The 27,969-nt window shown below is 53.1% G+C and overlaps 1 protein-coding gene across 1 annotated transcript in view; it reads left to right on the top strand.

Moving 5' to 3' along the window:
• LOC140190138 (membrane-associated guanylate kinase, WW and PDZ domain-containing protein 2-like) overlaps positions 1–27,969 on the top strand; it is a 48,054-nt gene that overhangs the window by 8,527 nt on the left and 11,558 nt on the right. The window contains exons 4-14 of the mRNA XM_072246649.1: positions 1,418–1,537; positions 2,516–2,668; positions 5,321–5,483; positions 5,778–5,815; positions 6,660–6,839; positions 12,345–12,797; positions 13,518–13,802; positions 14,656–14,725; positions 15,287–15,323; positions 16,010–16,153; positions 16,324–16,462. Of these exons, the coding sequence (XP_072102750.1) occupies positions 1,418–1,537; positions 2,516–2,668; positions 5,321–5,483; positions 5,778–5,815; positions 6,660–6,839; positions 12,345–12,797; positions 13,518–13,802; positions 14,656–14,725; positions 15,287–15,323; positions 16,010–16,153; positions 16,324–16,462 (1,782 nt within the window). The remainder of the gene's footprint in view (positions 1–1,417; positions 1,538–2,515; positions 2,669–5,320; positions 5,484–5,777; positions 5,816–6,659; positions 6,840–12,344; positions 12,798–13,517; positions 13,803–14,655; positions 14,726–15,286; positions 15,324–16,009; positions 16,154–16,323; positions 16,463–27,969) is intronic.

The raw sequence follows: 27,969 nt of genomic DNA, 5'->3' as shown, positions 1-27,969 counted from the left end.
CTCCCTCCTCGCTGCCCCGCCACTGTGTTCCCTCCGCCCCATCGCTGCCTCGGCGCCGGGCCCTGTGAGCCCTTCGCTCCCCCCTCACTGCCCCTCCCACATCACTCCCCCCCCCGTCGGCCCTCCCACATCGCTCCCCCCTCGTCGGCCCTCCCACATTGCTCCCCCCTTGTCACCCCTTCCACATTTCTCCCCCCTCGTCGGCCCTCCCACATTGCTCCCCCATTGTCACCCCTTCCACATTGCTCACCCCTCACTGCCCCTCCCACATTGCTCCCCCTCATCGCCCCCCCGTCGCCCTCCCCACATTGCTCCCCCCTTGTCACCCGTCCCACATTGCTCCCCCCTTGTCACCCCTTCCACATTGCTCCCTCCTCGTTGCCCCTCCCACATTGCTACCCCCTCACCGCGCCTCCCACATCGCTCCCCCTCGTCACCCCTCCCACATTGCTCCCCCTTCACTGCCCCTCTGACATCGCTCTCACCTCACCACCCCTCCCACATTGCTCCCCCCTCATCGGCCCTCCCACATTGCTCCCCCCTCGTCACCCCTTCCACATTGCTCCCCCCTCACTGCCCCTCCCACATTGCTCCCCCCTCATCGCCCCTCCCACATCGCTCCCCCCTCATCGCCCCCCATCGCCCCCCCACATTGCTCCCCCCTTGTCACCCCTTCCACATTGCTCCCCCCTCGTCACCCCTCCCACATTGCTCCCCCCTCACTGCCCCTCTGTCATCGCTCTCACCTCGCTGCTCCTCCCACATTTCTCCCCCCTCGTCACCCCTCCCACATTTCTCCCCCCTCGTCGGCCCTCCCACATTACTTCCCCCATTGTCACCCTTTCCACATTGCTTCCCCCTCACTGCCCCTCCGACATCGCTCCCACCCAATCGTCCCTTCCACATCGCTCCCCCCTCATCGTCCCTATCACATCGCTCCCCCCTCGTCACCCTCTCACATCGCTCCCCCCTCGTCGCCCTCTCACATCGCTCCCCCCTCGTCACCCCTCTCACATCGCTCCCCCCTCGTTGTCCCTCCCACATCGCTCCCCCCTCGTCATCCCTCCCACATCGCTCCCCTCTCACCGCCCCTCCCACATTGCTCCCTCCTCATTGCCCCTCGCAACTGCACAGACATCCCTCCTCACTCCCGCATCATCACCGCCCCTCCCCAATCACTCCACACTGACCGTCTGCCCTCAGTCCCTCCTCGCCTCTCTTCCCTCCACATGAGGTGCCCTCCTCTCTCTCTCCCACAGCACAACCTCCTCACCTCTTCAAAACCATTTGGCCGCCCCCCCCCCACCAAACCCCCCCCCCCCGCTGTCCTTACTGAACCTTCCTCTTCACCACCCCTGCCACAGCGCCGAGCTATCTCCTCGTATCCCGACTGGAATCTTGGCTCCCATTCCCACAGGCACGACGCGGGTCCCCCGGGAGGGGGAGGTGCCGGACGAGGACTATCACTTCATCACCCCCTCCGAGTTCCAGGCCCTCGACCGAGCCGGCGGTCTGTTGGAGAGCAGCAGGTTCAATGGTATGTTTGTCTGTGTGTGAACCCCCCCCCCCCCGCAATTCCCCAATCCTCATCTCTTATAACACACTTCCTGTCTCTGTAACCCCCTCCTTGTCTCCAATAGCCCCTCCCTCTCCTACACTCCTCCCTGTCTCCATTACCCCCTCCATCCTCTACTCCCCTCCATCTCCATTACCCCCCACTCCTACACCCCTCCCTCCCCTATATTCCTCCCCATCTCTGTGACTCCTCCCTCCCCTATACTCCTCCCCATTTCTGTGACTCCTTCCCTCTCCTACACCCCTCCCCGTCTCTGTTGCCTCTCCCCTCCCTCCAACCCACCTCTTTTCTGAATGAACCCCTCCCTTCCATACACCCCTCCCCTTCTCTGTGACTTGTCCTACACTACGCCCCACCCGCTTCCATCACCCTCCTTCCACGTCTCTGTGAACCCTCCTCCCTTCCCTTCAATCCTGCCCCTCCACCATTCATCTGCCTGGGCTCTGTGCTCCGGAAGTTCCTGCACAAATCCCCCACACAACTTCCTCTCTATAAAATGCTTTATAAACCTAACCTGTTTCTCTGACCTTCAAGTCACTCAACTGCCTGTGCTGAGAATGGGTAATAAGAGAGCTTAATGGGAGACGCGCTCTGTGTCTGACTCCGGGAGTGTGTGATGGGACAGTGTGGAGGGAGCTTCACTCTGTGTCTGACCCTGGGAGTGTGTGATGGGACAGTGTGGAGGGAGCTTCACTCTGTGTCTGACCCCAGGAGGGTGTGATGGGACGGTGTGGAGGGAGCTTCACTCTGTCTGACCCCGGGAGTGTGTGATGGGACGGTGTGGAGGGAGCTTCACTCTGTCTGACCCCAGGAGGGTGTGATGGGACGGTGTGGAGGGAGCTTCACTCTGTCTGACCCCAGGAGTGTGTGATGGGGTAGTGCAGATGGCGATGTGGTCTGATGGGATTTTCTCTCTAACGCTCTATCCTTCTGTCCTAGGGAACTACTATGGGACCTCAATGCCCCCCTTGGTGCCCATTGACCAATCTCTGAGCGTGGACTTGACCCAGCTGAGATATGCCCAGCGCACCAGGTCCCTGGTGAACCTGGAGAAGGAGTCCGGCCGAGCAGGAGGGGTCGTGGAGACCAGGGGTGAGGGGCTCAGAGCTGGGAAGGGGAGTGCACCCACTTCCTTAATGTCCCCTGTGGGATCTCACGGAGAATGGTTACAGGGGAGGGCAGTCAGTCAGGGAAAAGTGCCTGGATGTGGGCAATGTCGTTGGGGAGGTGGGGTGCCGAGTCTGGGCTGGGTTGAAGAGAGCTTCGGTGAGTAGGCAAAGAGTTTTGTTTGCGGTGCAGGGGTGCATTTGGGGAGGTGGGGGTGTGGTAGGAAAAGGGTGTGAAATGGGGTAAGTTTTCGAGGGGAGGGTGAAGGCGGGGCTTTGGATGGGAGGGAGCAGGGAAAATTTCAGATGGAGGGAAGGGACATAGTTTCGGGTGAGAGATGGGTGGGGAGAATTTCGTAGGGCAGGGGAAGGCGTAGAGTTGTGGACGGGAGGGGAGCAGCAAGAATTTCCGACGGGGGCAAGGGCAATAGTTTTGGGTGAGTTTCAGGCAGAAGTGGACGTGGGAGAGTTTTGGACAGGAGGGGAGCAGGGAGAATTTCTGAAGGCAGGGAAAGGGGGAGAGTTTTTGACGGGAGGGGAAGGGGAATAGTTTTGGGTGAGGGTGGGGAGAGTTTTGGAGGGGAAGGGAGCAGGAAGAGTTGGATGGGAGGGGAAGGGGAGAATCTCAGACGGGAGGGCAAGGGGTGGGGTTTCATTGGGAGGGGAGCTGGCAGAGTTTTGGGTGAGAGGTGGGGGTAGAGATTTGGGTGAAGGGTGGGGAAGAGTTTGGTATGGGAGGGGCGCGGGGAGAGTTTTGGACAGGAGCAGTTTTGGGTGGGGGGAGAATTTCAAATGGGAGGGGAAGGGGTAGTTTTGGTGGGGGGAGGATGGGAGACACTCAGGGGTTAAGAAATTTATGGGGCTTGAAGTGTCTAATATTAAAGGATGTGTATTTAAGGTGTGAGGGTGGAAAATTCAAATGAGATGTGTCACAGGTAGAGCAGTGGGTGCCTGGAATTCGCAGCCAGGGGAGGTGGTGGAGACAGATGCAATTGATGTTTAAGTGTCTGTTGTAGAAGTGCATGGAATTGGGGGGATATGGACTGCAGGCAAATTAGTTTAATTTGACATCATGTTGAGCACAGACAGAGTTGTCCAAATGGCCTGTTCCTGCACTGTATTCTATTACTCAATACGGTGAACATACATTGTAATGAACAGCACGAGGAGAAAAGCAATTACTTATAGCAGGGGTCCTCAACCTTTTTTGCACCGCGGACCGGTTTAATATTGACCATACTCTTGTGGACTGGCCGACCAGGGTGGGTGGCGGTTGTTCAAGTAGGGTTAAACTCACCTCAACATGTCTTTTACTTTCTCACTCCTAAATAAGGGACAAAAGTAGCAGTCAAATCCCAGGACACTTTACCCCAGGAAAGACTACCATGACCATGAAGCCTTGCGCGGCCACCTGTGTGCACGTGCGCGTACGTGCCGATTTTTTTCCCACAAATCGGTTTTGCCTTCATCTTCCTGACTATACTGTACATACATTATTTCTACTTTATATAGGCTGTGTATTTATCATATCTTTTACTATATGTTAGTGTTATTTATTTTCCTTTTTATGTGTTATTTGATATGATTTGTTAGGTTATTTTTTGGGTCTGGGAACGCTCAAAAATTTTTCCCATATAGGTTAATGGTAATTGCTTCTTCGCTTTACGCAATTTCGGCACAAAAGGTTTCATAGGAACGCTCTACCTTAGCGGGGGAAATACGGGACAAGGGCAGTCCTGTATGGGACAAACCAATTTAGCCCAATATATGGGATGTCCTGGCAAATACGGGACAGTTGGCAACCCTATGTTCAAGTTGAACAGTGCGTGACAGGGAATGAGGAAAGGTGCAGCTGACTCATATCGTTTCCTCGCGGCCCGGTAGCACATGCTTTGTGGCCCGGTGGTTGGGGACCGCTGACTTATAGAGAGAGGGAGAGAGAGTGTGGGGATGGAGACAGAAGGAGAGGCAGAGTGACAGAGAGAGATTCAGGGAAAATGGGGAGAAAGAGACAGGCAGACAGATCAAGGGAGATGGGGAGTGAGGGAGAGAGGGTCAGGGAGTGAGAGTTGGAGCAAGAGAGACAGGGAGTCACAGACAGGGAGAAAGGAAGAGACGGCTGGGGTGGGGGAGCAGAGAGAAACAGACAGACAGATGGGGATGGAGTGAGGGAGAGAGAGTTGGGGAGTGAGAGATGGATAGAGAAATGGGACAAGAGAGAAGGGAGAGATGGAGGGAGAAAAAGAGACGAGTTGGTGGAGAGGGAAGAGAAGATGAGAAAGAGTCGAGTGTGAGAGAAAGATAGGGATTCTAAGAGAGGCGGGGAGTGAGAGAGAGACGGGGAGTGTGGGAGAGATGGAGAGTGTGAGAGAGACAGAGAAAAGGAAAGGTGGGGAGTGTGAGAGAGTGCTGGAAAGATACGGAGAGCAAGATTATCAAGTTCTGCCATTCATAGGAACAGACTTGTGTATATGTTTGGAGTTTGAAATTTATGGATTTATGAGGCTCGGTGGTATGTAAGTGAGTCCGTCAGTGGGACAATTGATCCAGGAAGGGGTGTATGAGGGGCTTTTGGGGGTTGATACGGGATTGGTCTGCAGTTGGACTAATGCCAGGTGCTCCGATCCCCCACACCCAGGGGCTGGCAGTGGCGAGCAGGGAAGAGAACCCGGACACTCACCTCGCCCGGCCAACGTGAACGAGGGTCCCACGCTGGAGACAGGGAGAGAGGAGCTCACCGGTACAGGTGGGACGTTGGAGGAGAGCAGAGGCACCGCGGCTGGAACAGCTTATGGTGTGGAGTATGTACAATGCCCGTACATGCGTGCCGCGGCACTGACGCACCACTCAGCATGACGCTCCTCGCGGTGACGCGGACGCAGCCCGTGCCCCACCCCGCGTCTCCGATGCACCCCCTGGCCGCGACTCCAACAGGCCCTGTGACACTCTGATGCACCCTCCACTCTGCACTCTAAGAACGACATGCCCCACGTCCCTGCACGTGACACTGGAGCGCTCCCCGCCGCTCACCGTGACCCCGAGGCGCCGCGTTCCCCTCGCTGCACGATGTAATCTTTCTCTTGTTTGTATTCCAGGCCCCATAACTCCGAGAGGATGGGTTCCAGTGTGAAGGGTGAGTGTCTTCGCCTCTGGGATCTCCCACTGCCTCTCCTAGACTTCCTCCCCTCTCCCACTGCCTCTCCTACACTTCCTCCCTCGTCCCTTCTGCTGGAGGGTCCTACACACCAGACACAAAATAATCTGCAGATGCTGGGATCAAAGCAACACTCACAACATGCTGGAGGAACTCGACTCGTCGTTTCCACTGATGCTGCCCGACCTGCTGAGTTCCTCCAGCGTGTTGTGAGTGCTGCACACCAGACGTTGACCGTTGTTCTCCCTCCCTGGCCGCTGCCTGACTGGCTGAAACTTTTGGACCGTTCCCTATTCCTTCCTCGGGTTCGCTCTCTCAGATAGCAGAGGGAGTGAGGGCGAGTGGACTGAGAGAGGAAGGGCTGGGTGTGGGTAGGCACTATCCCTCAGGCTGGCACTTGGCTTGGGCTCGGTTCCAGTCCCAGGGGTTCGGGACGTTCTCCAGCTCTTCGTCTGAACACTGTCATTTCCAACCCTCTCTCAAAATCAACCCCCTCTCTCCTGCTGGCCTACCATCTCTTCCTCATTACTCTGCCTCCCCCTACCCCCACTGCCCTCTACACCATCCACCTCCTCCCCTTTCCACCCCTCTCCCCCTCTCCTCCCCTCCACACTCCTCCCTCCTCCCACCTCCTCTCCTCTCCTCTTCCTGCCCTCCATCTCTCTCCCCATCGCCCTCTTTCTCCTACTCCCTCACCCCACCTCCTCCCCGCCTCCTTCACCCCCCACCTCCTTTCCCCCACTCTTCTCTTCCCCAACCTCCCTTGCCTACCCCCTCAACCTCGCACCTTCTCTGTTCATTCCCTCTTCCTCCTTCCCCACAGATGCCCCGTCTCCCACTGACGTCTCCCACATGCCTGGGCACTCCGTCTTCACCACCGTCACCAAGACCAACCACACCTTCGGCTTCACCATCGCCGGCGGCAACCGCCGCTCCGAGCTGCTGCAGATCGTCAGCGTGGCACCTGGGGGCCCAGCCGACCGGAACGCTGACCTGCGCGTCTGTGAGTCGAGGCCTAGTGCTGGTTGGTGGGGTGTTGGGGTGGTGGTGAATGGGCGGATTCCTATATCCAGACCGGGAATGAAGAGCACAGTGAGTGGGTCCAACCTTCCCAGCCTTCGTTTCCAGAGGGAAGCTGTCCAAGGCACGGACCACAGGGCTGTCTGTAATTCTTCCCTGGACTGTACTACTGTCGGAGGTGGGGTGGTGGGGGGTGATGGGACCATCTCAATGCAGCAGGTCCATGGGTGGGAGCACCTGAGGAGCTGTCTGTCTGTAGATAATTCCATCTCCTGAGACGCCAATTGACTTGCTGGGCGTTTCCCGACACTACGGAGCTTCCCTGTTTTGTCTCAGGTTCTTGAATGTCTGCAGGATTTTGGCTTTAATGGCTATCTGGGGACAATTCAGCCCAGTGGGTCCCTACTAGCCCTTCTGCTCAGGCCAGAAGTCACACAGCAGTGATACAGGCCCTTCGTGAAGGTCTCCATATAGTCCTCGGGGTCTCCCGTGGTCCTCCAGATCTGCCGTGGCTCTCCAGGTCAGTGGCCCCACATGCCGATAGGACGCTGGAGAGAGCATTGCCTTTATTGTGTTCAAGTGTTGCACCTCTTTTAAAAAAAACTCTGGTGAGGCCACATCTGGATTATTTCCTGCTGTTCCAGTCGCCCCATAGAGGAAGGATCTTGAGGCTCTGGAGAGGGTGCAGAGGAGGTTCACCAGGATGCTGCCTGGATTAGAGGGCGTGAGCTATAACGAGAGGTTGGACAAACTGGGGTTGTTTTCTCTGGAGCGGCTGAGGCCGAGGGGAGACCCGAGAGAGGTTTGCAAGGTTACGAGAGATACAGAGAGCTTTTTTCCCTTTTGTCGAAGTATCTAATACCGGAGAGATTGCATTTAAGGAGAGAGGGGGAAGTCCAGAAGAGATGTGTGGGACAAGATTTTTTTTTACACAGAGAGGCTGGTGCTTGGAATATGCTGCTAGAGGTGGTGGTGGAACCAGATACGATAGAAGCATTTAAGAGGCCCTTAGGCACGAGAATGTGCGGAGAATGGAGAATGATGGGCATTGAGTAGGCAGAAAGGGTTAGGTGTTCGTGGTTTAAAACAAAGAACAACACACCTCTTTCCTTTAGTTACAAGTTTAGTTAGTTAGGCTCATCATTGGGGCCCGAATGGCCTGTTCCTGTACTTGCACTCAGCGGCCACTGTACTAGCTACACCTGCTTGGAAAAGCAAATACCTGATCAACCAATCATGTGGCAGCAGCTCGATGCAAAAGACTAGCAGAATTAGGGCATTTGACCCATCGAGCCTGCTCCGCCATTCAATCATGATCGACCCTTTTCCCCCTTCCTCAACCCCACTCCCCGGCCTTCTCCCTGTAACCTTCGATGCCGTGTCCAATCAAGAACCTATCAATCTCTGCCTTAAATATACCCAATGACCCCCGGCCTCCACAGCTGCCCGTGGTAACAAATTCCACAAATTCACCACCTTTGGGCTGAAGAGATTTCTCCACATCTCTGTTTTAAATGGAGACCCCTCTATCCTGAGGCTGTGCCCTCTTGTCCTAGACTCCCCCACCATGGGTAGCATCCTTCCGCATCTGCTCTGTCTAGCCTCTCAACGTTCGAAAGGTTTGTATAAGATCTCCCCTCATCCTTCTAAATTTCAGTGAGTACAGACCCAGAGCCGTCAAACATTTCTCGTATGATAACCCTTTCATTCCTGGAATCTTCCTTGTGTGCGTCCTCTGGACCCTCTCCAATGCCAGTACATCTTTTCTTTGATGAGGAGCCCAAAACTGCTCATAATACTCAAGGTGAGGCCTCACTGGTGCTTTATAAAGCCTCAGCATCACATCCCTGCTCTTGTATTTGAGACCTCTTGAAATGAATGCTAACATTGCATTTGCCTTCCTCACCACTGACTCTACCCGCAAGTTAACCTTCAGGGTTAAGTCCCTCCGCATCTCACGAGTTACCCAATAATGTGGCCACTAGTGTATCTGTTCTATGTAACTCAGTGAAGTTTCCCACCTAAGCAAGTCCCACATGCCCGTGTTTGGGCAATATCCTTCTGGATGCATTTGCCTGTAAGCACCTCCCTCATACGTTCCCACAAGCTGTTCCTCCTCCCTGCCCCCCCAACACTCCCATCCTGACGGAACATCGAAAGCGTGCAAATAGCCACCAAGTTTCAGGGAAGTAGAGAATTCCGTAAACATTGGGAAATTCAGAATTTCCCTATCTTTTATGATTTGCTGCTCCTTTGTGATGTTTCTTCGGGAGATGCCGACTCTGCAGAAGTTTCAATCTTCTCTTTGGGGGGAGTTTAGTGAGGCCCTCTCTCATTGTCCCCCTCTGTGATCTCTGTTGCCCTCCCACTCTTCGGCCACGTCCTCACTACCACAGCCAGGTGTCCTTCTGGGGAACTTGTCTTTGCTGGCATCTTGTTCCTCCAAACTGATCCCGTGAATATTGTGTGGCCCCTGGCCAGCCTCAGGGTCGCTCGGCTCATTGTCGTCCAGGGGGAGCAGCCCTCGGCCCCGCCAAACTGGGTAATTAGTTTGTGTGGATGCTGTGTGATGTACCCCACCCTGCCCGAATAACAGACAATACACCAGGTGCAATTAAATGATTTACAGTTTATAGATATTACTGGAACTATATAATTAATAGAGAATAAAATATAAAAGGAAAATAAAAGGCGCCACACTTATCAAAGTTCGATCTCTTCGTGCACAAACAGTTGGAGCTCAGGACCCTTCTTCTTCACCCTGCGACCCCTCGGACCGCCTCGACCGGCCGCCTGGGACCAACAATGGTGGTCGACCAGACGCTCCACACAAGTCCGTCTCAGTCTCCTCTCCTCGCCGAACGCCCCGCTTGGGGTACAACCCCGTTAGTGGACTCACAGCACCTGGTCCATCCTCTGTCTCTCTCTCTCTCTCTCTCTCTCTCTCTCTCTCTCTCAAACCCCACACATACAATATCTTACAGACACACCAAAAGCATAACAACTATCCCAATTGGTTCATTCGTCCTCTTATCAATAGATAATTCAAAACTAACTACTAGTGGGAGGACTTTCTCAGCAGTTAACATAACAAAGAAGCCCTTTCAATTATAACATAACAAAGAAGCCATTTTAATTAGACTACGCAGTGACATAAAAAAAAGAAACCCCTTACACTTGATTTCTCCTTCTGGTAAAAAAAACATTCCTTCCCCCTCCCCTGTTCTATATATCACTCTGGCCTCTAACCTCTTCTCCTCCCCCTGAGTCCCCTCCTCCGTCCCTTTCTCCTATGATCTACTCTCCTCTCCTTTAGATTTCTTCCTGTTCAGCCTTTACCTTTCCCACCCACCTGGCTTCACCTATCACCTTCTAGCCATCCTCCTTCCCCTTCCCCCCACCTTTTTATTCTCATGTCTTCCTCCTTCATTTCCAGTCCTGATGAAACGTCGACTGTTTATTCATTTCCGTAGATGCTGCCTGACCTACTGAGTTCCTCTTGCATTTTGCGAGTGTTCCTTTCGATTTTCGGCATTTGCCGAAAGTCCCCTGTTCACCGAAACGTCCCCTCCATGGATGCTGCCTGACCTGCTGAGTTCTTCCAGCATTTTTGTGTGTTACTACAGTATTCTGGATGGTGCTTCTTGTTGCCCGGGACAACAGCAGTTTGTTTTTTAAAAACAGTGACCCAAAATTCTTCACCTGTAGGAATCGCTGCCCACGTGATGAATAGACTGGGGTAGTGAAGGTAGCGTTTGGGCCTGCTGGCCTTTTTTACTCAGGGCATTGTGCTTACAGAGAACGGTTGGGTCTCACTTTCAGCTTCCACCGTGGGTTAGCAGTCTTACGAACGGAGCTGAATGTGTAAGACTCTCCCTGCCAGTACATAGCCCCTCCAACAGCAAGCCTCATGTAAGCCCTGCCAAACTAGACATGTCACAACAACCGTTTTGAAACCAAAAATAGCGACTTTACGGAGGTGTGTAAGACCATGAGGGGCATCGATAGATTAAATGCACACAGTCTTTTCCCCGCAGGGCTTGGGAATCGAGAACCAGAGGGCACGAGTTTAAGGGGAGAGGGGAGAGATTTATTAGGAACCTGAGGGGCAACCTTATGACCCAGAAGATGGTCAGATGGTCCACCCAGCGTCACCGGCAGAGCAGATACTGGAAATCCAAAGCCCCACACACGCAAACACACACAATGCTGGAGGAACTCAGCGGGTCAGGAAATGAATAGACAGTCGACGTTTCGGGCCAAGACCCTTCTTAAGGATCTGTCAGCTTCTTTAGATCTGACACCCAATGTCCCCTGTTGGGTTTATTTTTGTAGATTTCGAGATCCAGCACGGTTCTGGCCCAACAATCCCGTGCCACCCAATTAGCCCCACGTTACAGATGAACCTAGGATCCCGTATGACTTTGGGATGTGGGAGGAAACCGGAGCACCCGGAGGAAACCCGCGCGGTCGCGGGGAGAACGCACAAACGCCCTACAGACGGCAGCGGGAATTGGACCCGGATCGCTGGCACTGGGAAGTGCCCCACTAGTCGCCCGCCGCTCCACCGTGCTGCCAGAGAGGCTGTTAGGTTGATGAGGGTGTTGTGGCCGGGCCTTGAGGGAGTGAGTTACGAGGAGAGGCCGAGTAGGCTAGGGCAGGGGACCGCGAGGTGATCTTACTGAGCTGGCGGAAAACCACGAGGGGAACCCATCTACTCTTACTCTCCAAAATCGGGGAGTCAAGAACTTGAGTGGACAGGTTTAAGGTGAGAGGGTAAATGTACCGAGCTGCCGGAGGAAGTGGCTGAGGCAGGTACATGAACAAGATTTAAAAGACACTCAGACAGGTGTGTTGAGAGGAAAGGTTTAAAGCAGGAGTCCCCTTCTGGGGTTGGCGGACCCCTCGGTTAATGGTGGGGAGTCCATGGCACAAAAAGAGATTGGGAACCCCTGGTCTTGAGGGGTGCGGGCAAATGTGATGAAATGAGAGGGGAGCTGCCCATCCTTTGACAAGGCCCATCCTTGTCAAAACCCCTTGGGGTCAACTGGTGGGCGGAGACATTGTGGGCAGGGGCGAAGTGGACGAGGGCAATGTGGGAGCAGGTGGGGCTGCAGTGCGTGGGCAGGAGGGCCGACATGGAGGAGAGTGAGGCGAAGTCAAGGGTGGGGGCCAGGGCAGATGTGGGCGGGGCAGGTGTAGAAGGTGGGAGAAAGGGCCGTCATTGGCTGAAGGGGCGGGACCTGGACAGTCAATGGTGGGGCCAGTAGAGTTGGACTGGGATGGTGTTGGGGGTGGAGCAAGGCAGAGGGGGCGGGACCAGATAAGGGGTGTGGCCGGGCTAGATGGACAGGGTGGAAGCGGATTAGGGGTGGGGCTAAACTGTAGTGGGCGGGGCAAAATAGGAAGAGGTGGGGGAGGGCAACTGAAAATAGGGAGGAGCCTTACATGGGCGGGGCCCTAACTCTGTTCTCCTATTGGCTGGCAGACGACGTGATCGTGGCCATCGGCGGGGCCTCGGTGCTGGGCTCCACGCACGGCCAGGTGGTGAGGCTGTTCCAGGGGGTGGCTGAGGGCCAGCCGGTGGGGCTCCACCTGAGGCGGGGCTTCCCCCCGCTCTACGACGTGGAGCCGCGGCTGCTGTCGGAGGCCAAGGCCCGGGCCGCCCGAGCCTGCGGGCCCGGCCCCCAGTATGCCCTGCTGCCCCTCGCTGTCATGCAGAGCCCTGCCGGACCTGGCTTTGCGGTGTCGTGGGGTGAGGACGGCGAGGCCCGGGTGTCGGCCGTCAGCGACTGGCGCTGCTGCCCGGACTTGCGGGAGGGTGACGTCATCGTGCGGGTGAACGGGCAGCGGGTGCGCGGTCTGAGCGAGGCGCAGCTGGAGCAGGTGCTGGTGATGCACACCCGGGCCGGGGACACCATCTTGCTGGTGCGGAGGGCAGGTGAGTGATGGCGGCCGGATGCGCCACTCCCCCACCCCCGTCAGCCTCTGTGACTGCACCCCATCCAGGGACCTGCCCTCGTGACCCCACTGCCAAACTGGCTCAGTTCTGCTGAATCCATCCCCAGAGTGGCCCCACTCGCATGAACCTCTGATCCCCACCCAACTCCTCTCAACGTTAACCTCATGCTGACTTGTGTCCCAAGAAATCCTGCTTCAAATGTCCTCATCTATTACCTCCCTCCCTGATCCTAACCTACAACTCCCTCCCTCTCCCTACACACCCTAACCCTCTCTCTTTCTCCCTCTCCCCTCTCTCTCCCCCTCCTACCCCCCTCTCTATCTAACCCCCTCTCCCATCCTCTTCTTCCCACTTTTTCCCTCGCCCACTCCCCCTCCTCCTCCTTCCCTCCCCCACTCCCCTCTCTCCCATTTCCTGCTCTCCGCCATCCTGCCCCTTTTCCTTACTCTTCCCCCACTCTGCCCTCTCGTTCCCCACTCTGCCCCCTTTCCTCATTCTCCCCCCTTTCCCCACTCTGCCCTCTCGATCCCCACTCTCCCCACTCTGCCACCTCTTGTTCCAGCTATCTCTCTCCCCTCCTCTTCTTGCTTTCTTTCAAAACTCCTGCCCCAAGCTCCGCGGCTGGGTGGAAGGCTGTGGTTTTGTGGCGTGTCGGGCTCTGGGCCAGGCTCCCCTGAAGTTTCTCCTCTCCTCCTGCAGTAACGGACGCTGGGGATGGCCCAGGACTCTCTCCGGATTCGGTTCGATGCTCAGCCGATGGTTCTGCACAACCTGTGCTAGTCTTCTCAGAGCCAGGGGCCGGAGACGGAGGTGCTGAGGGAGTGGGCGGAGGCAGGCAAGCAGGACGGGAGCTCCCCAGTGCCGACACCATGGGGCAGCCGCCCAGAGACACTGCCCCCCGGCGAGACGAGGAGGGTTCCCGGCTCTTCACCTCCTCCATGGAAGCAGTAATCTGGGATGATTTGTTAATAGGTGAGGAGAGAGGTAAGTGCAGTGGGATGGGTGTGGGATGGGAACAGGGCAGTGAGATTAGTTTGGGGACAGACACAGGGCTGTGGGGAGAGAGTGGGACAGTGGGATTAGTTTGTGGACTGACACGGCTGTGGGGAGAGAGTGGGACAGTGGGATTAGTTTGTGGACTGACACAGGGCTGTGGGGAGAGAGTGGGACAGTGGGATTAGTTTGGGGACTGACACAGGGCTGTGGAGAGAGAGTGGGACAGTGGGATTAGTTTGTGGACTGACACGGCTGTGGGGAGAGAGTGGGACAGTGGGATTAGTTTGGGGACTGACACAGGGCTGTGGGGAGAGAGTGGGACAGTGGGTTTAGTTTGGGGACTGACACAGGGCTGTGGGGAGAGAGTGGGACAGTGGGATTAGTTTGCAGACTGACACAGGGTCCTGGCGGCTGGTGTGAGGCTCCTCTGCAGATTCCCGGGCCACTGAGCTTGTTGGGATCTGGGCCATGAGTATGTATACCAGGACGCCTTGTACTCCTACTGGGAGATTGGTTCAGACGAGTTCCAGGGCCAGGGACACTGTGGAGCGGGATGTAGACAGCATTCCCAACACTCGGAACTATGTTCCCATGAGTGGAAACTGTACTCAGAGAGAGTGATCCTCAGAAACGTAAGATCTCTGTGGTCATGGAATGACAGGGGGTATGAGGAAGGGCAAGCGAGGTGACCTACTCATTTTAAAGTTACAACAGGAATCATTACAGTTGTTACACCATCAGAGTCCAACGCAGAGTGAAACTCCCTCCACACCGTCCCATCACGCACTCCCGGGGTCAGACACTGCATGTCTCATTTGTGACTCTCTTCCATCCCTTGCAGACCCCCCTGCCAAATGGGAACCCCGAAAAGGTGAGGGTCGAATTCGGAGCCGCTCGACTGCGCGGGGAAGGTGAGCTGCGCTTGTTGGTAATTCTGCGGGCATTGCTGGGGAGAGAGACGGATTTCAGTGGACCCTCACTGTGGAGCTCCCTCGCGATCACTACCGGCAGTAGAGAGATCCCTCACTGCCACCCCCTTACTGCTGTGAAGGTCCCTCGCTACCCCCTACATCCTTACTGTTCCCCTGTTCCTCCATCACTGGAGCCCCCTCAGCAACCCCTGTCACAGTGGGAGATCCCTCCCTACCTCTGTCTCCCACCCCTCCCCTACTGCAGAACTCCACCTCCTCCCCTCCCCTCCCACAGTGAGGAGATCCCTCCTTAGCAAACCCTCCCCCCCCCGCGGAGCTCCCTCGCCACTCCTTACGTCAGGGTGATCCTTTCTTACCCCAACCCCAGCTGAATCTGCGTCCCAGTTCCCTGGGTTGAAGCATCAGTTCTCTGATGTCCTGTGGCAGGGGTGGGTGTGGGGTCCTCAGGCCGAGACTGGGGGGGGGGGGCTGGTGGGGGGAGGAGGCTGGAGTCCCTGTTCCCAGATCATTAACTCCCAGAACTTCTCTTTCCTCCCGCAGCTCCGGGAAACATCCGAGCGGAATCGGACCAAGTCAGGTAATGGGAGCCCTTCACTGGCCAGGGTGGGAGTTAGTTGGTTTGGGGGGATGGTGAGAGAGCGAGTGGGGAGCGTGGCTGTAGGGGGGGAGCCATACGGAGTGTTGGGAATAGTCAAGGTTGAGGAGGGAGAGGGAGGTGCCTGAAGGAGGGGAGGAGGGAAACTTTGGGGTCTTTGGGTCTTTTGGCTGGGGAATAATGTTCAATAGTTCCACACTTACCTCTGGTAGTGACCTCACCTCCCTCCCCACCTCCCACTCATATCCTCCTTCTCCAACTCTTCTTTCCCTGCTACCTTGCCAAACCCACCCCTGACTATCTTCCCCCCACCTCTTCCCTCCTGCTTCCACTTTACCATGCACCTTCCACCTCTCTGCTCCCTCCTCACTCTCCCCCTCTAACTCTTCTCCCCATTTCCCCTGACACCTCTCCCCCTCTAACACCTTTCCCCCTTCCCCTCCCCTCCCCCTCCCCCCTCCCCCCTCCTCCTTCCCTTCCCCTTCCCCTCCCCTCTTCCCCTTCCCCTCCCCTCTTCCCCTTCCCCTCCTCTCTCCCCAACTCTCTAACCCCTCTAACCCCTCTCCCCAACTCTCACCCCCAACCCCTCTCCCCCTCCCCCCTTTCCCCCCTCCCCCAACCCCTCTCCCTCCCCCCGTCCCCCATCCCTATCTTTCTCGCCCCGCCAGGACCTGGAGTACTACACCGTGGAGCTGGAACGAGGACCGACCGGTTTTGGGTTCAGTGTTCGAGGGGGCTCTGAGTACGACATGGATCTGTATGTGCTGGGGATGATCGCAGGCGGTCCGGCCATGAACAGCGGTAAAATCAGGGTATGACAGGGATGGGACGGATGGGCTGGGCGGCGAGGGAGGCCGGGCCGATGTCGGGTATGCGGGGCCCGGGGCAAGGCGAGTGCTGGGGTGTGGCAGCGAGGGGGCGGGCAGGTGTCAGGGCGAGGGGTGTGTGCCCAATGTCTCTACCCCTCTGTCGTTCTCCGCAGGTGGGTGACCAGCTGGTGGAGATTAACGGGGAGGAGACCCTGGGGCTGACGCACTCCCGGGCTATCGACCTGATCAAACAGGCGCACACCTCCCTCCGGCTACTGATGCGCTGCGGGAACGGACTGGTCCCGGAATACGGTGAGTCCCGGTGTCGCGATCGCGTGCCTCCTTCCCAGAGGGAGAGCCGCAGCGGCCTGCTCCTCGTCGGGCCGGAGAGACCCTCCATTCCGAATCTGGGCCCGTGACAAGGAGATGCTCGGCATGCAAAGCAGGCTCTGGGAGTGTTCATTCCACAAAACCCCACCCGCTTTCCCCCTCCGGTCTCCTCACCCACACTCTGCGGGGCAGCTGCTACCTTCCGCACGTTCGTTGGGACGTGGGGGGGAGCCGAAGTACCCGGAGAAACCCACGTGGTTACAGGGAGAAGGCGCAGACTTGGCGGAGTTCGAGGTCGAACCAGATCCCTCGGGCCCGAGGCAGTGGCTTTACTCATGGTGGTGCTCTAGACTTCCTCACACCTCGGGGCTGTTTAAACAAATTCCGTTCCTTGTGTCAAAACTGTTTCCAGCTTGTCTATTTTCTGAATACTTCACTGGGATTAACTATCTTCCTTCAATCTCTTTACCCCTTCCATCTCTCCTTTTCTCCTGTCCCCCCCTCTCTCTGTTCCCCTCTCTCTCCCCCCTCTGTCTTTCTTTCTCTCACTCTATCTCCCCACCTGCCTCTCTCTCCAACCCCCAAACCCTCCTCCAACCCCCCTTCCTCACCCTCTCACAACCCCCTGCCCTCTCTCCCCATTCTCCGTCACCAACCCCCTCTGCCCCTCTCTCTCTCCATCCCCCTCTGTCTCTCCATCTCCCTCTTTGTCTCTCTCTCTCTGTCTCTGTCTCTGTCTCTCTCTGTGACTCTCTCTCCCTCTGTCTGACTCTGTCTCTGAATCTTTCTCTCTCTCCCTGCCTCTCTGTCTCTGTCTCCGTCTCCATCCCTCTCTGCCCCTCTCTCTCTCCTCCCCCTCCCCCCTCTCTCCTCCCCCTCCCCCCCTCTCTCCTACCCCTCTCCTTCTCTCTCCCTCCCTCCCTCTCTCTCTCTCTCTCTCTCTCTGTCTCTCTCTTTCTCTCTGTCTCCCCCTCTCTCTGTGTCTGTCTCTCTCCCTCTGTCTCTCTTTCTCTCTTTTTCTCTCTCTGTCTCTCTCTTTCTCTCCGTCTCTCTGTCTCTCTCCCTCTCTCTGTCTCTGTCCATCTCTTAGCGAGGAGCCCCTCCAACATGTCCGTCTGTGTCACCAACTCCAGGCACGGGGAGCCCTGCTACTTCCTCCTGGGGCGATCTGACAATATTCGGTGGGTACCCTCCCCCTGCCCCCCTCCCCTGCCGCGTGTCGTGGGGCGGGGAGTACGTGGAAGCATGCATCGGTGTGCTGACGGGTTAGCACGAAGGTGGTGGCGTTGTGCACAGTGCAGGAGTTTGCCAAATGGTACAGTGGGATATGGTTGAGTTGTAGATGTGGTCAGAGAAATGATGGATGCTACTCAATCCAGGGAGGTGTAAGCCTAGGAAGGGAGCGGTACACATTGATGGTAGGACTGTTAATAAAGTTGATGTACAGGGGGATCTTGGGGTCCAAGTCCACAGCTCCCTAAGAGTGGCTGTATGTCGCCAGGGCAGTTATAAAGGCATTCGGCATGCTAGCCTTTATAAGTCAAAGCATTGAGTTCAGGAGTCAGGAATTTACATTGCAACTTTATAAAACTCTGGCTAGACTGCATTTGAAGTATTGCAGTGAATTCTGGTTGCCCCATTTCAGGAGGGATGTGGAGGCTTGGGAGAGGGTGCAGGAGAGGTTCACCTGGATTAGAGGGCATGAGAGGTTGTTTTCTTGGGAACAACGGAGGCTGAGGGGAGAGCTGAGAATGGTTTATAAGACTGAGAGGCATCAAAGGAGCTGATAGCCGTTTTCCAGGGTCAAAACGTCTGCTCTGTAGAAAAGGGTCAAAGTAAATTTTATTGTCAAAGTACAAATATGTCACCATATACAGCCCTGAGATTTGTTTTCCTGTGGGCGTACTCAGCGAGTCAACGGAGTAGTAACTATAACAGGATCAATGAAAGATCAACCAGAGTGCAGAAGATAAACTGTGCAAATGCAAATATAAATTTAAGGCATCCATTAGTCTTGCGAGACGATGGATCTGTACCTGGAAAGTCTTCGCTCTCCAGGGCACAGGCCTGGGCAAGGTTGTATGGAAGACCGGCAGTTGCCCATGCTGGGGGTCTCCCCTCTCCATGACACCAATGTTGTCCGAGGGAAGGGCATTAGGACCCATACAGCTTGGCACCAGTGTCGTCGCAGAGCAATGTGTGATTAAGTGCCTTGCTCAAGGACACAACACGTTCCCTCGGCTGGGGCTCGAACTCACGACCTTCAGGTAGCTAGTCCAATGCCTTAACCACTTGGCCACATGCCCACAAATATAAATATAAATAAATATAAAACAAAATATAAATAAATAAACAATAAATAACGAGAACTTGAGATGGAGAGAGTCCAATGGTTGTGGGGACTCAACCATTGATGGCCATTTCAATGACAGGGAAAATGAAGCTGAGTGAAGTTATCCCCTCTTGTTGAAGAGCCTGATGGTTGAGAGCATGCATTTAAGGTGAGCAGAAGTATGTTTGAAAGGGGATGTGTGGGGCAAGTTTTCCTCTCAACAGAGTGTTCGGTGCCTGGAAAGCGTTGCCTGGGCGGTTGTGGGGGCAGAGACGATAAAGGCATTTAAGAGGCTCTTACGTGCAGAAAATGGAAGGGCGTGTATTAGATATGTGGATTATGACTGAAGAAAAAGGTGGCTGGAGTTGCTTCGCACTATAGTGCAAGTGTGTTTACTAAGTGCGTCAAAAATCAAGTTTACAAAAAGAAGCGACAAGAAAACTGCCAATATTTACTAGAAAACACACGTAGCTCCACACTATCTGTATAGTGTGAACACATGGTGGCTCTCACTGAGAGCAAAGAGTTCCTTGAAATCGGCATCTTTAATTACCAACAAAGTTAACGTAGGACTTGATGGACCCCACAATGTAGTTACAGTAATTTTACAAAATAAACAGGGGTATCAGTCTTAAATATAGTATAAATAGGTACAGATTTGCACATCCCCATTCCTAAGGAATTGGAATATTCTGCTGTATATGCCGGGGAATCCAGCCCGGGCGCATCAGCTTGGATCGGGACCCATCATAAGAACGTACCGGGGCAAGACATTGAAGTGCGGCAGCTGAGGCGATGTCTGTACGTGTGTAAATAAATGCGTGTTTGTCAGGAGTGTGTTTACCGCGCTCCCTCCGTCACAGTATGGACGTTGCGTAGGCAGGCGGGGTTAGATTACTTGGGCGTTTGATTGCTAGTTTAATTAATTTGGCTCGACGTTGTGGGCCAAAGGGCCTTTTCTGCGGAGTGCACTTAGGAGAGCAAAGAGAAGGCGTGCGGTGGATCAGGCAGGAAAATCCCAGTAGATTCTTTGGAAACTCACATTCAGTATATGTAAACCCAGTCATCTCCACCATGTGCAGCAGCCTGCTCAGCATCCAGGACATCTCCCAGGAGCGGTGCCTCAAAGAGGCGGCATCCATCATTCACACCACACGCTGCATCCGCAAAGCAAATAGCATTGTGAAGGACCCCACCCACCCCTCATATCAACTCTTCTCCACTCTGCCATCTGGAAAAAGGCACCAAAGCATTCAGGCTCTTACGACCAGACTATGTAACAGTTTCTTCCCCCAAGCCATCAGACTCCTCAATACCCAGAGCCTGGACTGACACCAACCTACTGCCCTCTACTGTGCCTATTGTCTTGTTTATTATTTATTGTAGTACCTGCACTGTTTTGTGCACTTTATGCAGTCCTGAATAGATCTGTAGTCTAGTAACACACATCAAAGTTGCTGGTGAACGCAGCAGGCCAGGCAGCATCTCTAGGAAGAGGTGCAGTCGACATTTCGGGCCGAGGCCCTTCGTCAGGACTAACTGAAAGAAGAGCTAGTAAGAGATTTGAAAGGGGGAGGGGGAGACCCGAAATGTCGACTGCACCTCTTCCTAGAGATGCTGCCTGGCCTGCTGCGTTCACCAGCAACTTTTACGTGTGTTGCTTGAAATTCCAGCATCTGCAGATTTCCTCGTGTCTGTAGTCTAGTGTAGTTTTTGTATTGTTTCATGGAGCACCACGCTCCTGGAAAATATTGTCTCATTTTTACTATGTTCTGTACCAGCAGTTATGGTTGAAATGACAATTAAAAAGTGACTTGACCTGACTTAAGGACCCCCATCACCCAGGACATGCCCTGTTCTCATTGAGTCCGAAGGCACACACCCAACAATTCAGATTTCTGAATGAACATTGAACTCACGAACACTACCTCACTGCATTTTTCTGACACTACTTATGTGATTTAACTTGTATATATGTTTACTGTATTTAACAGTTTTTATTATGTATTGTAATGTACTGCGGCTGCAAAAGCAACAAATTTTTACGACATATGCCAGAGATATTAAACGTGCACACGAGGAATTCTGCAGATGCTGGAATTTCAAGCAACACACATCAAAGTTGCTGGTGAATGCAGCAGGCCAGGCAGCATCTCTAGGAAGAGGTACAGTTGACGTTTCGGGCCGAGACCCCTTCGTCAGGACTAACTGAAGGAAGAGCTAGTCAGAGATTTGAAAGTGGGAGGGGGAGGGGGAGATCCAAAATGATAGGAGAAGACAGGAGGGGGAGGGATGGAGCCAAGAGCTGGACAGGTGATTGGCAAAAGGGATACGAGAGGATCATGGGATAGGAGGCCTAGGGAGAAGGAAAAGGGGGAGGGGGGGAAACCCAGAGGTTGGGCAAGGGGTATAGTGAGAGGGATGGAGGGAGAAAAAGGAGAGAGAGAGAAAGAATGTGTGTATATAAATAAATAACGGATGGGGTACAAGGGGGAGGTGGGGCATTAGCAGAAGTTAGAGAAGTCACCTGTGAGTCGGCTGGGGTGATATGCTGCAGCCGGTGCTCCCGATGTGACCTTCTATATATTGGCGAGACCCAAGGCAGACTGGGATATCATTTTGCTGAACACCTATGCTCTGTCCGCCAGAGAAAACAGGATCTCCCAGTGGCCACACATTTTAATTCCACGTCCCATTCCCATTCTGATATGTCTATCCACGACCTCCTCTACTGTAAAGATGAAGCCACACTCTGGTTGGAGGAACAATACCTTATAATTCTGTCTGGGTAGCCTCCAACCTGATGGCACGAACATTGACTTCTCTAACTTCCGCTAATGCCCCACCTCCCCCTCGTACCCCATCCGTTATTTATTTATATACACACATTCTTTCTCTCTCTCTCTCTCTCTCTCTCCTTTTTCTCCCTCTGTCCCTCTCACTATATACCCCTTGCCCATCCTCTGTGTCCCCCCCCCCATCTTTCTCCCTGGCCTCCTGTCCCATGATCCTCTCATATCCCTTTTGCCTATCACCTGTCCAGCTCTTGGTTCCGTCCCTCCCCCTCCTGTCTTCTCCTATCATTTTGGATCTCCCCTCCCCCTCCCACTTTCAAATCCCTTACTCACTCTTCCTTCAGTTAGTCCCGACGAAGGGTCTCGGCCCGAAACGTCGGCTGTACCTCTTCCCAGCAACTTTGATGTGTGGTGAGATATTAAAGGTGATTCTGATTCGGATGGCTCAAGAGGGATCAAGTAGGTCCCTTTTTAGATCAGTGTTGAGCTACAGGAGAAAGTCAGCTCTTCCCAGAGTATTTCAGAATCAGGTTTAATATCACCGGCATATGTTGTGAAATTTGTTGTTTTGTGGCAGCGGTACATTGCAATACATGGTCAGTATTTACCGCGGAGAAGAGTACTGGAGCCAAGGACCAGGCACAAGTGAATGGTGGTGCCTTGGACCACAAACAAATTAGCAGGGAGGAGGTATTTGTACATTATCGTAACACACACACACACACACACACACACACACACACACACACACACACACACACTCACACACTCACACACACACACACACACACACACACACACACACACACACACACACACACACACACACACACTCACACTCTGCCGGAGGAACTCAGCAGGTCAGGCAGCGTCCATGAAAATGAATAGACAGTGGGCGTTTTGGGCCGAGACCCTTCTTCAGGACGGAGAAGGAAGGGGGAGGATGCCAGAATAAAAAGGTAGAGAGGCTGGCTAGAAGGTGACGGGTGAAGCCAGGTGGGTGGGAAAGGTCAACGGCCGAAGATGAAGGAATCTGAGGGGAGAGGGGACCGTGGGAGAAAGGGAAGGGGAAGGGGCACTGGGGGGAAGCGATACACAGGTAATGAGGTAAGAGGCCAGTCTGTGGAACGGAAGAAGAGGGAAGGGGGAGAGTAAAAGATCACCAGAATGAGAAACCGATGCTCGTTCCGTCAGGTTGGAGGTTAGCTAAAGGGAATATAGGGTGTTGCTCCTCCACCCTGAGAGTGGCCTCACCTCGACAAACGAGGAGGCCATGGACCGACATGTCGGAGCAGGAATAGGGATAGGAATTAAAGTGGCTGGCCACCAGGAAATTGTGCTTTTGCCAAATGGAGCGGAGTTACAATATAGGAGCAGATTAGGCCATTCAGCCCATCGAGCTGTTCCATCATTCTAGTATGGCTGATTTAATATCCCTCCCAATTCCATTCTCCTGCCTTTGCTCCATAACCTTCGACTCCATTCCTAACCAGGGAACTATCAATCTCTGATTTAAATACACCCAGTGACTTGGCCTCCACAGCCGTCCATTGCAATGAATTCCACCGATTCACCACCTTCTGGCTAAAGAAATTCATCCTCATCTCTGTCCTCAAGTGCCACCCTTCTATTCTGAGGCTGTGCCCACTGTAGGAAGCATCCTCGCCATGTCCACTCTATCTAAGCCTTTCGATATTTGAAAAGTTTCAATGAGATTCCACCCCCTCCCCCGTTCTTCTAAGCTCCAGCCATTACAGGCTCAGAACCATCAAATGCTCCTCATACATTAATTCTCAGGATCACTCTATAAATCTCCTCTGGACCCTCTCCAATGCCAGCACACCCTCCCCCCCACCTTCCCCCGTTCTTCTAAACTCCAGCGAGTACAGGCTCAGAGCCATCATACATTAAATCTTTAATTCCCAGGATCATTCTGTAAATCTCTTCTGGACCCTCTCCAATGCCAGCACATCCTTTCTTAGAGGAGAGTGCCAAAACTGCTTATAATGCTCCAAACATGGTCTGACCAATGCCTTATAAAGCCTGGACATTATATCCTTCCTTTTACATTCTAGTCCTCTCGAAATGAATACTAACATTGCACTTGTCTTCTTCACCAACGACCTTACTGAAGTCATGTTCATAGCAGGGACTGAGGCTGATTAAAAGACACAGAAAGAACACTGAATGTTTTTTTTTAACTAAGGAAGAGGTTGCCGCCCAAATCTCAATCGGAACTCCAGAAATGCTATGATCGTTTAAGTAAACAAGTCTTCTGATCCAGAGGGGATGCATCATCATTTGAAGAGGAAGGTGGTGGTGGAGACTGCAAAGAGACTCCACAGGATCTTCCAATTCTCCCTGGACACACACTGTGGTGGATATATCACCGGGGCCTGACCCAGTGCATCCTTGGACTCTGTGGGAAGACCAGAGTCAAAACTGCAGCAATATTACCTCCATCGTTCACCAATTGAAGTTCCGAAAGACATGGCTAATGCCATTCTGTTGTTTAGGAAGGGCAGCATCGGCAAGCCAGGGTGTTTAGTTCGATGTGTCGGGCAAGTTACTGCAGGGATTCTGTGGAGCAGGGTCCATCAACCTTTGGATAGGCAACATCGGACTATGGACAGTCAGCAGGGCTTTGTGTGTGTCTGTGGGAAATCTTGTCTGACAAAAGTCTTGGAGTCCCTCGAAGAGGTTAACCAAAAGGATAGATAGGGCAGAGGACATTGTCCATATCAGAACCTGAATTGGCATATGTTGTGAAATCTGAGGTATATATTAAAATACTATATAAGTGGTGCAAAAAGAGAGTAAAAATGCTGAGGTAGCGTGCATGGGTTTATTGTCCATTCAGAAATCTGATGGCGGAGAGGAAAAAGCTGTTCCTGAAACGTTGAGTGTGTGCCTTCGTGCTTCTGTACCTCCTCCCTGATGGTAGCAATGAGAAGAGGGCATGTCCTGGGTGATCGTGGGGTCCTCAGTGATGGAGGCTGCCTACTTGAGGCACAGCTCCTTGAAGGTGCCCTGGGTGCTGGGTGGATAGTGGCCGTGATGGAGCTGGCTGAGTTCCCAACTTTCTGCAACTTTCGATCCTGTGCGGTGTCCTGTGGCAGCAGTCTTTGTGCCACACATAAAAATGTGCAACAAGAGATGTGCACTGCATAAAGATTGAACAAGTGTGCAGGAAGCAAACAAAAACAGTGAGCTATGGTTGGGTTCAATGTCCGTTCAGAAATCTGATGGCGGAGGGGAAGAAGCCGTTCAGTGTTTGTCTTTAGGTTCCTGTATCTCTTGATGGTGGTGATAAGAGGGTATGGCATGGGTGTGAGCAGTTCCTAATTATGGAAGCTGCCTTTTTAAGGCAACAGTGAAGATGGCCTCAGTGCTGGGGGGGACAATGTCTGTGTTGGAGCTGGCCAGGTCTTCTACCCTCTGCAGCCTTTTCTGATCCTGTGCAGTGGCCCCTCCATACCAGACGGTGATGCAGCCAGTTAGAATGCTCACCACGGTACACCTGTATAGATTTGCTGGAGCGTTTGCCGACGTATCAAATCCCCTCAAAACCCTAATGAAGTACAGCCGCTGTTGTGGTTTCTTTGTGAAACGCCTTTTTACCGGGCATCTGTAGAAACGTGGCAGGTTAGCTCCTCACTAGCAAGGAAATTGACTCAGTGTTGAGAAAACTACCTTCCTCGAACTCCGTATGTCTAGGGTCTTACCAGACTGGAAGAGCAAAGATGTTTCGACCCCCCCCCCACCACCCCACCCCAATCTGAGCGAATACTGTGTAAATGCTGCCCACTTGCAATTGCCCGTCGGCAAGAAATAACAGATTGTACACCGCATACAATTATAAAGAAAGTATGTTTACAGACTTCAGCTTGATTGAACAGTTAGTAGGAACAGTTACTCAAAGTAAGAACAGTCGTTTAAAGTTAAATTGGACAACTATATGGACAGGAAAGGAATGGAGGGTTATGGGCTAAATGCAGGTCGGTGGGACTAGCTGAGAGTAAGAGTTCGGCATGGACTAGAAGGGCTGAGATGGCCTGTTTCTGTGCTGTAATTGTTATAAGGTTATATAGAAACATAGAAACATAGAAAATAGGTGCAGGAGTAGGCCATTTGGCCCTTCGAGCCTGCACCGCCATTTATTATGATCATGGCTGATCATCCAACTCAGAACCCCGCCCCAGCCTTCCCTCCATACCCCCTGACCCCCGTAGCCACAAGGGCCATATCTAACTCCCTCTTAAATATAGCCAATGAACTGGCCTCAACTGTTTCCTGTGGCAGAGAATTCCACAGATTCACCACTCTCTGTGTGAAGAAGTTTTTCCTAATCTCGGTCCTAAAAGACTTCCCCTCTATTCTCAAACTGTGGCCCCTTGTTCTGGACTTCCCCAACATCGGGAACAATCTTCCTGCATCTAGCCTGTCCAATCCCTTTAGGATCTTATACGTTTCAATCAGATTCCCCCTCAATCTTCTAAATTCCAACGAGTACAAGCCCAGTTCATCCAGTCTTTCTTCATATGAAAGTCCTGCCATCCCAAGAATCAATCTGTTGAACCTTCTTTGTACTCCCTCTATGGCAAGGATGTCTTTCCTCAGATTAGGGGACCAAAACTGCAGACAATACTCCAGGTGTGGTCTCACCAAGGCCTTGTACAACTGCAGTAGTACCTCCCTGCTCCTGTACTCGAATCCTCTCGCTATAAATGCCAGCATACCATTCGCCTTTTTCACCGCCTGCTGTACCTGCATGCCCACTTTCAATGACTGGTGTATAATGACACCCAGGTCTCGTTGCACCTCCCCTTTTCCTAATCGGCCACCATTCAGATAATAATCTGTTTTCCTATTTTTGCCACCAAAGTGGATGACTTCACATTTATCCACATTAAATTGCATCTGCCATGAATTTGCCCACTCACCCAACCTATCCAAGTCACCCTGCATCCTCTTAGCATCCTCCTCACAGCTAACACTGCCACCCAGCTTCGTGTCATCCGCAAACTTGGAGATGCTGCATTTAATTCCCTCATCCAAGTCATTAATATATATTGTAAACAACTGGGGTCCCAGCACTGAGCCTTGCGGTACTCCACTAGTCACCGCCTGCCATTCTGAAAAGGTCCCGTTTATTCCCACTCTTTGCTTCCTGTCTGCTAACCAACTCTCCACCCACACCAATACCTTACCCCCAATACCGTGTGCTTTATGGTTAAAAAGAAAAAATAAAAAGGGCCCATTACAGTCAGCGCAGTCCAACTGTACACACAAGTTGGAGCTCATCTTGAAGTTGTCTTTAACTCACAGACTGGACCCTCAGTCTGTGTGAAAGCACACACGACCTTCCAAATGTCACTTGAAATCCATCTCAAACAAACAGGCTCCCCCGCGGGAGCATTGGTCCTTCCTCCTTGAGGTCATTCATCTGCACAAAGCACCTTGTGCTACAGGGACAACATCCTCAGCCATCTTCCCAACTGTCTTCTCCCAGCTCCCCCCCCAAAAAAGACCTCGACCGACACCAGTGTCCATTACAGACACCTCTCTGCCCAGCGTTCTCTGGAACTTGCTCTCAATTCCACCGTCCTGATTGGCTGACACACCATTCCTAAGCTGAACAACATAGCCCCTTTAGCTCAAACCCTAACATGCTAGAAGCAGAACCTCTCATCACAGCGCTAAGCAGTATTGCATCCATATTGTACTGTCTCAGTACTTTTATATTTGTGTGCTGTAGCACTTTTTTTATTCGCAGTTACTTTGTAAATAACACTATTCTTTGCATTTCTGGTCAGGTGCATTTCATTGGCTTTGTATCTGTACTTGGCACAATGACAATAAAGTTGAATCTAATCTAATCTAATCTAATCTAAACAAACTGCTCTTACAGGAACTGCTAAAATGACATACTGTACCTGCAGCATAGCAGTAAAAATCTTAACCAGGACATCACACTCTTTTCCCCGCCCCCCCCCCACCCTTACAAAAAATAGTCATGTCCTCATGACTTTGAAATTTATCAACTCATCATTAATAACACAGTTTTCAAAGGAATTTCATGATCTCAGGACATCCAATTCATAAATAGTAGTGACATATCTCACTAGGGGGATAGACACAACACTCTCTTCCCCTGGTGCATCATAGGCCAGCCTGTCTGGGGGTTTCCTGACTCTTTGAGATCTCCTTACCCCACCTTCAGCTCCTTCAGCTTCAACCATCCCTTGTGACCCTTTCTGTCTATTACTTGTGTCTCCCAGCGGCTCCCATTCCCCCTGCTCCATGATTGAACTTAACTTCCTTCAGTTTAAGTAGGTGCTGCCAAACATCTTCAACCTCCA

This window comes from Mobula birostris, chromosome 29 (assembly GCF_030028105.1).
Source record: "Mobula birostris isolate sMobBir1 chromosome 29, sMobBir1.hap1, whole genome shotgun sequence".
Taxonomy (NCBI): Eukaryota; Metazoa; Chordata; class Chondrichthyes; order Myliobatiformes; family Myliobatidae; genus Mobula; species Mobula birostris.
This window is presented reverse-complemented; position numbering and strand designations above follow the sequence as displayed.